The 11,122-nt window shown below is 36.1% G+C and overlaps 1 protein-coding gene across 1 annotated transcript; it reads right to left on the reverse strand.

Annotated features, from left to right (window-relative positions):
* Positions 1 to 1,547: 1,547 nt before the first annotated feature.
* LOC141649138 (uncharacterized) lies at positions 1,548 to 3,846 on the reverse strand. The gene is made up of 5 exons (XM_074457834.1): positions 3,501 to 3,846; positions 3,215 to 3,412; positions 2,699 to 2,843; positions 2,157 to 2,531; positions 1,548 to 1,989 (listed from the first exon to the last, which is right to left on the reverse strand). Exons 1-5 carry the CDS (start codon positions 3,844 to 3,846, stop codon positions 1,548 to 1,550), a joined length of 1,506 nt encoding a protein of 501 aa, XP_074313935.1.
* Between the last annotated feature and the right edge of the window lie 7,276 nt (positions 3,847 to 11,122).

Here is an 11,122-nt window from a genome sequence, read left to right on the forward strand (position 1 = left end):
ACCGGGCGGAAAAGGGTTTAGGATTGGATTAGGCGTCACCGCATCGCAAAGCCGCCTAATCCAACCCTAAACCCTTTTCCTTAGTCAAAGGTCGTTCGTAGTGCAAAAGCCCAAGATTAAAACCTAGGGAGGGAAAGGGGGATACCCTGTCATAGATGGGATTAAAAGAGGGGAAAGACGCTTCTAAAACGGGGCGGAAAAGAGTTTAGGATTGGATTAGACGTCACCGCATCGCGAAGCCGCCTAATCCAACCCTAAACCCTTTTCCTTAGTCAACGGTCATGAATGGCATTAAGAGAGGGGAAAATCGCTTCTAAAACGGGACGGAAAAGGGCTTAGGGTTGGATTAGTCATCACCGCTTTGCGGAGCCGCCTAATGCAACTCTAAACCTTTTCCCATAGTCAAAGGTCGTACGTAGTGCAAAAGCCCAAGACTAAAACCTAGAGAGAGACGGGTGATACCCTGTCGTGGATAGGATTAAAAGAGGGGAAAGTCGCTTTTAAAGTGGGACGGAAAAGGGTTTAGGGTTGGATTAGGCGTCACCGCATCGCAAAGCCGCCTAATCCAACACTAAACCCTTTTCCTTAGTCAAAGGTCGGTCATAATCAAACATATAGTAACACTGTGACTTTAAAACATGAATGGCATTAAAAGAGGAGAAAGACGCGTCTAAAACGGGACGGAAAAGGGTTTAAGGTTGGATTAGGCGTCACCGCTTCGCGGAGCCGCCTAATCTGACAATAAATCCTTTTCCTTAGTCAAAGGTCGTTCGTAGTGCAAAAGCCCAAGACTAAAACCTAGGGAGAGACGGGTGATACCCTGTTGTGGATGGGATTAAAAGAGGGGAAAGACGCTTCTAAAACGGGACGGAAAAGGATTTAGGGTTGCATTAGGCGTCACCGCTTCACGGAGCCGCCTAATCCAACCCTAAACCCTTTTTCTTAGTCAAAGGTCGTTCGTAGTGCAAAAGCCTAAGACTAAAACCTAGGGAGGGACGGGCGATACCATGTCGTGGATTGGATTAAAAGAGGGGAAAGACGCTTCTAAAACGGGACGGGAAAGGGTTTAGGGTTGTATTAGGCGTCACCGCTTCGCGAAGCCGCCTAATCCAACCCTAAACCATTTTCCTTAGTCAAAGGTCGTTCATAAACAAACATATAGTAACAATGTGACTCTAAAACATAAATGGCATTAAAAGAGGGGAAAGACGCTTCGAAAACGGGACGAAAAAGGGTTAAGGTTTGGATTAGGCGGCTCCTCGTTTTCCTCAGATAAGTTGACAATAGTAACACTGTTATTATAAGCATATTTAAGGATGATTAATTTAAAAGGTATTAATACTAGGAAAAAAATGTGAAGTTAGATGGATAAAACCATTGTACTGTAATTGAAATATTAAGTTTCCATGTCAATTCTTGAATGAAAAATCATTGTTTCATCATCATAAATTGATTACTTTTTGCTTTGGTATGTTAGTGTCACAGCAACACAATATCCTACTACTTCTTGGTGTGACATGTAACTGTAACAGTATGGCAGTATCAGACTACTTTCTTTTTTTATATGCTTTTGCAGCTGCTTCTTCAGCTATACGAAGAGGGCATGTTCTCTTGTCGTGGTCAACTTTTTTGTTGCAGTATGCACATAGTCTCTTTAGCTTTGCTGGCTTTTCAATGGCTTGTGTTTTTGCTAACGTTAATCTTTTTCCGATGCCCTTGTTGTGTGCTTTAACCGGAGGCCGAATAGTGACTTCAGACGACGAGCTGCAGCCCAAGAGCATCTCCATTTCTTGATCTTTTGTAAGTGGTGTAACAAATAACTTCTCGCGGAACTCAACTAGAAGGGTTGCTAATTCGTCCATGTGAGCCGGTGGCAAAGTTTTAAGAACTCCAACTGTTGCACTGAACTCTGCCCATTGCTTGCACACAAGGCTGTTATCACACTGAGCCATATTTGAATCCTCGGTGACATTCCCATTGGGATCAAGCCTGATAATGGAACAACAAGTTACTATTTTATATGGTAACAATATTACTGTAATAAATTATTGGAGTGAGGGCTAAAAGTGAAACAGTAAGCCACAGTTCGTAATAAAGTTTTCGAATCTAACTTGTTAGTTGCGTGAAAGTTCTTGGCCCAACGATCTTAAATGTACTTGCTTGGTATTTGCCGAATTCCTTTGCCCTTGTACACCCACACAATATGTCTGCAAAGTAACCCTATTTTTTCGAAGAGTTTGCAAGCACATTCTGCATCCGTGGTTGAAAGGTTGAATGTCACTTTAGTTTTGTTTGCTTCAGCATCTTCCACAAAAATTATCCGCAGATTGTCTTCTTTGTCAAACTCAGCAACCCCACATGATATAGCAGCCTTCACTTCCTCTTGGAACATCTTAAACACAGCATGTGTGTATACAATAGCACCATGTTTTTCTAAATGTATGTTTGTGTCTAGGCTAGGTAATGAGTGGTCGCTGTCATAATCATCGCACCTTTGTGTGTAGCGCTGCTGGTCCATATCAGTTTGGAACCTAGTAATAATGTGACAAGGGCACAGCAACATATGAATTATGTAACAATGATATAGTAATGGTGTTACTGTAAGTTAATCTATGTACAGAGATTGTGACCAAAGGAAACAGAGATGTTTGTTTACCTCATCTAAAATTCGACCAGTGTACCAAAGTGATTCTCATACCGCTTGAAAAAAGAATTTGCACTCTCGGATCGCTGTGTTGTTCTTAATATGCAGCCCATGGGAAGGTCACGATGGTAGGCAGGAATCCAATGTTTTCGGTCAGTGAACATTGTAGATAACCACTCGTCATCTTCCAGTTGAAAATCTGAAATAAGTTGCTGCCACTTTTCATCAAACTCAAAACGGTTCCAAATAAGAGTCCCAGACGACAACGTTGAACCGATTAAGGAAGTCGGTGTCTTTGCAAAGTGCTGAACCCACTTTGTCTGTGATCTTTTGTGTTATATGCCACATGCAATAACGATGCCGAACTTGCTTGAAGACAGAGGGGAATGCCTTTTTATACCAGGACATTGATCCGTGATAAGGAATTAGGGCTCCTTTTGACCCATAGCAGTCAAGAAATGATGAAAGGCCCATTTGAAGGACAGTTCATCTTCGTGTGACAGTAAACAAGCAGCGAAAAAACCGACTTTCTATGGTGATTGACACCTTTGAATGGTGTAAAAACCATACCATACTTGTTTGTGCCATAGGTGGGGTCAAAGCTGACAGCATCCTCGAAGAATGTGTAATTTCTAATTGATGTGGAATCAGCCCAAATAACCTCCGTGAGACAGTTAGATGCGTCAACATCATAGGCAAAGTAAAACTGGGGTTGGGTGGCTTTGAGCTTTTCATGACGATCAAGGAAAAGGTCAGCGTCTCTTTCCCCTATGTAACACTTGATAGCTCTTTGAAAGTTTTTAAAGTCCACCAATGTAGCACCTATATTTTCGTACCCATGTACAAGCTCCTTAACCTGTCTGAAAGTCTTCGCACTTGGAATTGTCCAATATAAGATGTTTGTGAAACATGTCAAGGCATCTCGAAATCTTTTCGAGATCTCGATTAGAAATAGAGGTGAGATGATGGTTATGGAACTCAGAAAAGTCGTCAATCATAGCAGGTCCCTCAAGCCCATTAAGAAGAGCAAATCTAACGTAAGCTCTGCAGCCAATTCTTGTGATTTTAACACGCCTTTTAACTGTTTCAACTGTGGAAGAGTTATCACCATTATTATGCTCATCGACAGGAATGGAACGCAGTTTTTGTTTATTTCCCCTAAACCCTTGACAATTGCAGACTATAATTTTTTGGTGTACCATGCCACCTCGAAGTTTTTTGGCAGTATACTTCCTGGGAGTAAAACCACACGCGCGTGCGTAAACCCCATAGAATTCAATTCATGCCTTAAGTGAGCTGAAAACTGTACCAATTGTAGGTCTGAACTTATTCTCAACTACACGAATCCACCTCTCACTTCCATTAGGTGTATGAGACAAAACAAGCTTGATTGTTTGGTTGAACATTGGGCTGTTGTTGTGCTATTGGCATAGAAAGGACTGGATTGACAATACTGGACTCTGTAATATGATAGGGAAAAGAGAAGTATTATGTATATGAATAGATGAGCTGGAATGCAAAATAATGTCATGTTACAGTAACACCGTTACTGTCACAATATATGTACATAAGGATTGACAACATAACAGAAATATGCACTCGATTAACCTTACTAGACTGTGCAATTTTTAAACGGGGAATAACACTATTATTCAGCGAAAACTTGTTCAAAAGAAGGTACTTACACAATTATATAGTAACACGTTTTCACAATTATATCAAGTTCAGTGTTGACTACAAGTTCTAATGTCAAAACTCAATTTTTTTGACAAACACTTTGAACACATATAATCTAAATCCTTCTAAATTAATTCACCAATAATTCAACTGATGTTGACAAATTAATGTGTTACAATACAGAAGCTCGCATGAGAAATTAAAAATAATAATTGCAATTAATTTGTATACCTACATCAACTCAATCGAAACATTGCATACGAACAACACAAAAACCTAAATCTGGTGCGAATGTGCGTAAAATCGTAAGCGCGAGATAAAATAACAGAATTGCACACTATGTCGATGGATTCTTAATGATAACTGGAACTTAGTAGCAGGAAATTAAAAGCATCGAAAGAAATTGCAAAGCGTCGTCAGTTTAACAACAATGAAAACATGAAATTGAAGAACGAGAAACCTAAAAAGCAAAGGATTCATGAAATTACCTGCGCGCATGATGTTCTCTGTAGAATCGTAATCCATACTAGCAACAAAAAGCCAAAAACAAGGAAAAAAGCAATTGTATGAACGAATTGAATTCGAAAATCGCGGTCAATCAAAATAAGGTTGATTGAATTGAACGATATGACAGAAAGTTGATTGAATTGTTGAATAATAATTGTTGAATAGGAATTGATCCGTGAATTTGTTGGATGTTTGTTTACGTGAGAGCGAAGAAAGGAAACAGAGAATTTCGTAGAGAGAGGAACAGAGTGAACGCACGATTATGCGTATAATTCCTTAATAACACATGTTATATACTTGGCTCTAGATTTAATCTCAGCCATCATTCAATCGAAAATCTAATGGTGGAGAATTGCGGGACGGACTCACCGGATGCAATTTATATATATATATATATATATATATATATATATATATATATATATATATATATATATATATATATATATATATATATATATATATATTCTAATTGAAATTTGACGGTGAGATGAACAATGATTTAAACATATTCTAATTCTAACTTTGAAAACCGTCGCACCGCTAAACCCTCAAGACTCTCTCATTTTTGCAAATTTATTTTCTCTCTCTTCGACATTCAAATCCTTGGACGCATTCTAGCTCCTTCTTTCTCCGCGTTCGATCGTCACAAAAATTCTGATCAAACTCTTCAATGATCAAAATCTTCCACGCTTCTTCTAGCAATGGATCATGGTAATTTGACAAGGTAAACTTTTGATACTAATGATTATTTTTTGTGAAATTAGGGTTTATGTCTTTTTCTCTGTGTAATTTTTTATTTGTAGATTAAATTAGTTGAATTTAGGCCTTGATTAATGTGTTAAAGTCGTAATGATGAATTATGTTTGTGACATTAGGGTTTTCGTGAATTAGATTGAGGAAACTACGAAATTAGGGTTGGGGAAGTTGTGAAATTACGTAAATTAGTTGAAATCATGAAATTAGGGACTCAATTTCCAGAAGTTCCCCTAATTAAGCTAATTCATTATTCTTATATGGCAAATTCTTAGATTCATAGTCTTATTGTATGTTCAACCTATGTGAAATTTAAGTTTCAGTCCCAGTTAAGCAATAATCAAACCTACGAAAATACTACCACTATTTCTGGTATAGAACTCTATAAATGTGCATTTATTTAGAAGATAATTTAGGATATTGGTTTTCTTTTTTGTATGCTAAACGTAATAAGTGGATGTTTGGTACGCTTGATCACGAAGATCTGACGATAAAATTATAGATAGCTGAACATGTGTTAAGTGTAACTACTTCTAGAATAAACAAGAAAAAAGTTGTCTACTTTGCTTTGGCTGTTGAGTCCTTTTCTTTAGAACAAACAAAAATCACTATAGTGATAATTGATCAAAGTGTCTAGTTTGATTGAGATTTTATTCTTTTTTTTTCATACGTATACTGTGTTACTTCGACATCTTACATTTGGTCTCGTGTCGCATGTCCGACACTTTATTTTAAACTAATAAAGTGAAAATCTTATGGGAAATAATAGTATCTGACACTTGCAGCCAAGTGAGAGTTACAAAAGTGTATATTACCTCGATTAAGCATTTGTGAAATTAACCATTTATGAATTTATGACTCGTATTAAAATGGTTGATGTCGATGAAAATTACAAATATATGGAGTGCTAAATGCTATAAGTTGGGGAATACTAATGCCATTAGAAGCCATAATAGCAAGGTATTTGAGGGTGTTCAAGTCAGCGGACCCAGCTTGGTTTTACATACACATTACTTGCCAAACCTCGGCCTATATTCTTGGAGTTGCTAGTTGGAGAACCGGTCTTAAACTCGGTAGTGAATCAGTCGGGATAGTATATCATGCTCACTGGAACATTGGGATCATTCTTTTCTGCCTCTCCACGCGTTAGATTCCGCATTTTTTCCCTTATTTCCTTTGATGTTAATTAAGCTAAAATTGAATAAGCACTCTTTGTTACATCATTAGGAAGCTTCTATGTTTGTGTATTTTTTGCTTGATTGTGGAGTAGTTCGTCATTAGTAATTTGGTTGCCCACACTGACCAAACTTATGCTAAGCAATATCTTAAATAAGATTATATGTGCATGAAATAAGGTTATATGTGCATGAAATAATCTTATATGTGCATTAAAAAGTTCTTCAGTTGCATCAGTTAGTTTACTAATTACTGTTGGTTAAATAAGATTATATGTGCATGAAATAAAGTTATATGTGCATAAAATAAGGTTATATGTGCATTAAAAAGTTCTTCATTTGCATCAGTTGATTATATTATGATTACTAATTATTGTTGGTTAAAGACATTAATTTTAAGTTAAACCTTTTTTCGTCCTAAAAGAATGGCAAGATTTTTGGGTGCAATAGTCTTATTAGTGCAGAAGTAGCCTTGTAGATGCATGAAAAAGCAATATATGTGCATTAAACAACCATGTACATGCATGAAATACGTGTTATATAGGCATGAAATAAGATTATATGTGCATGAAATAAGGTTATATATGCATGAAATAAGGTTATATGTGCATTTAAAAAATCTTCAGTTGCATTAGTTGGTTATATTATGATACTATTTACTGTTGGTTAAGGACATAAATTTTATGTTAAACGCGTTCCGATAATAAGGGAAAGGGTATCCAACCCTAAACCCCTTCCCCTCCTAAAAGAATGGCAAATTTTTGGGGTGCAATAGCATCATCAGTGCATGAAGTAGCCTTTTAGATGCATGAAAAAGCAATATGCATGCATTAAATAACCTTGAATAATGCCCCGCTAATAAATGAGTGGTTTGAGAGCTTCATAGGTTAAGTCAATGCGTGTAAAATAAGTTGTGAATTTTGATGCATGCTTAGTTAAACTTTAGAATTAAAGTGCCGGTAGCTCATCACAATGAAATCCACATCTTGCTAATTTAGGTTATTGAGCAACTCCACTCAATTAATTCTATTACTTTCCGAGAATTTGGACTTTTATGCTAGCTTGGTTTTTAAATTTGAAGCAGGTGCATAATCACCCTTTATTCTTGCATTTTTGTATATTAGGGATGACGGCATTCCTTTTTTCAGTATGTTGTATAAGAGGAATGCTTAATGCACTGGTGGTGCTGTGGTGGTTATTGAAGTATGAGACAATCAAGACCGTCAATATAATGTGTGCATGAATCCTTCTGCTTTTCTTTGTTAGTGTTGTTAATTCTTTGAGTGAAACCTCTTTATGGTGATTATGATAATGAAGTTTTGAATTTTAAATCTTATGATTTCAGCAAGGAACATTAATGCTGGAGCAGTACTGACTGTTACAGCTGAGACAACAAGATTTTAAATTTCAAGAGTCTACTAATGACCGGAGACATTGATATGTCTGCTCGACTTCCTTACAGTTTATTTCTTATTGTATATATGTTATTTTATGCATATATGAATGTTTTTAGTGTATGTATATGGGTCTTTAGTGTACATGTGCTAGTAAATAGTTTCTATATATGAGCTTTTAATAGTAGTATATGATGGTCTAATGTCTTTCTCAAACCGACAATGGCACTTGCATAGTAAATCTACTGGGTGGTTTTGTGTTTTAACTCTTTGGAGCAATTGGTGTTATGATATGCCAGTTATTTTATACTCGTATTTGTTTAGCGTATTTTAAAGGCTATTAGATCAATGGTACAGCAATGTGCAAATTTTGCACAAAGGTATGGGTTCGAATCCCATATAGCCTATTAAATCGCAAATCCAATGATAGGAACGTGTCATGATGCAAGCAGTACAATACAAATATTTAGGAGGTCGTAATAATATTCGGACAAAGGCGTAAACCATGATTGGACCCAAGCGAGCAACAACAATGGCAATAACTCAGTGTAATAGCTTTGCAATGATCAGAAGTTCAATACAAGCATTTCAAAGATTGACCTATATACCAAAGATATTACCATACATGGCATACTCGAAATGGGATTACCAATTACACTATTTTCCATTCTTAGAGTAAAAAAAAGATTTGGTATTTCATAGCCAATATGGGAGTTGAACCCACATCTTGTGCATTGCACAATGCTCTCCCATTTGAGCTAATTGACTTTCAAAATAAGTAAAACGTAAATATTCATAATGTAAGATCATGGACGGTCTGTACATGGACGCATCAAAGTTGTGTAAGAACGTAAATATTCTAAGTAAAACGTAAATATTCTATGTAAATATCTCGTTATCTGAAAACAAAAGAAAAAATTAAGTTCTGAACTGTCAAATTTGCACAAATTGATCTGAGACTGGTATAAATTACAGGGAAACATCAGACCAATTTACCATTTCCGAAATGCTTACCAGAGAGATGAGGCTATGGTAGGCCTGAGAGGCAAAGTAGGTGTATGAACTTCCGCTATCAAAGACCACGAAAATATTTTCAACTTCCCTTGTTTTCCGGCCATATATGAGCTATGCAAATCAAGGAGAATAGTGTTTCCTGAGAGAAAAAAAATATATGAGTACTTGTCAGACTCGATGGAAGAACCATCAGTAAAGTCCATGAAATGATAAGCAATCGAAATCAAAACCCAATCCAAATGTGATGCAGTAAGTTTTGTTCTTACGAGTGCTGGCGTGACCTAGTTGTCCAATCAAGATGAGAAGAATTGTATATTTTGTCGCCAAAGAACATGTAGCCTCCACCCTGACCACTGAAATAGTGACCAACAACGTTTCGTGTCACACCCTGCTCACTGAGTTGTGAAACAATGCTGATTTTCCTTTACCAAGGCCAAGTACCCCATTCAAGGGATGATGAGAAGGTCCAGTAAAACATAAACATTCCCTTAGTGGGATCAGTCATGGTAGAAGCTCTAGTCTTCCTCCGTGACAACGGTCTGGACATGGACGCATCAAAGTTGTGTATGAACAATGAAAAATACAATTTTGCACTTGGCAATTGAGACCATAGAGTTAAAAGATATCGAAGTTAACACCCATCATGGAACCAAACTACCAAAGTAAGACTTCGACTTCACAGCACTAGAGTTCAATCAAAACCAATTGATGTGCCGGTACACCGGATGTATGTGTTCCTAGAGCACGAAAGTATGTTAACTATAACCCACCTATAGTTTACAAAGTTCGTGAAAGTAAAGACCACAATAATCCTTCAAATTTTGTAATTATTTTCACAAAGACAATTAACTAGTAATACACAACACTGAAACAAAGGACAAAAACCAAGGTCCCACCATAATGACCAAGGTGTTGCGTATAATGTGAGAGGTTAAATTAATCTGCAATAATCCATGTTCAACAATTTTCACCAATCTTCAACTAAATCACACTTCACAAACCAAGCAGAAATTTCGAAAAATTTACAAACATTCTCATAATCTACAAAATCCAAACCCATCAATTCATAACAAGAAAACAAACACTAGTAAGCTAATTCGCAATTTAAATAATTTGCAGCTAAAAGTAAAATTATACTCCCTCCTTCCCGTTCATTAATTTACCGCTGATTAAAACATCTCTCAAAAAGAATAAAATCTGAAAATTAGGCATTATTCCATCTTTGTTTGTAACTATTAGTCCTCATTGTGTCTTATTATATTTCTGAGCTAAATTTTTAGCAAGTTCTGCATGTTAATTTAGGTTAAAAAAATAATCAATTTAAGAAATTTGGCATAAGTTCTTGAGCTTCAATATGTGAAAAGTTGACGAATTAACAAATTCGAAACAATTAAGGTAATTTATGAATTTCTCCCAACTCTAATTTTCATTGAAAACCCCAATTGCATGTATATAAACTCGAATCAACAATTCGTCAACCCTAATTTGTTGATGAATTAACAAATTCGAAACTCATAAAATCGAAATTAAGGGAAATTAATAGAGAAATTAACAAACCTCATTTAACTTTATGTACGGTGAAGTATGGTTCGATTCCCGACTCCATTAATGAAGGAAAAAGTAGAATATTGAAGCTTGTTCTTCAATCATTTTTATGCTGGGAAAAGAGAGAGAAATTGGAGAGACGACGTAATTTAGATGTGAGTTTGATTTTAATTGTGGCCGAGTTAATGTCAGTCGTATGTGTGATTAGACATCTAATGGTTGTGAGTGGTTCTCACAGTTCTCATTATACTAGTGGTTCTCACAGATCCCGATATATATATATATATATATATATATATATATATATATATATATATATATATATATATATATATATATATATATATATATATATATATATATACAAGGTACACTTTTTTTTTTTACCAAATCTCAGATACACTTTTGAC

Source organism: Silene latifolia, chromosome 3, assembly GCF_048544455.1.
Source record: "Silene latifolia isolate original U9 population chromosome 3, ASM4854445v1, whole genome shotgun sequence".
Classification (NCBI taxonomy): domain Eukaryota; kingdom Viridiplantae; phylum Streptophyta; class Magnoliopsida; order Caryophyllales; family Caryophyllaceae; genus Silene; species Silene latifolia.

Coding starts and splice junctions, on each gene's coding strand:
- LOC141649138 (XM_074457834.1), bottom strand. CDS start 3,846: ATGGTACACCAAAAAATTATAGTCTGCAATTGTCAAGGGTTTAGGGGA. Junction 2,532..2,698: donor GCAAATTCTTTTTTCAAGCG/GTATGAGAATCA, acceptor CATTATTACTAG/GTTCCAAACTGATATGGACC. Junction 1,990..2,156: donor ATTCGGCAAATACCAAGCAA/GTACATTTAAGA, acceptor TTCCATTATCAG/GCTTGATCCCAATGGGAATG.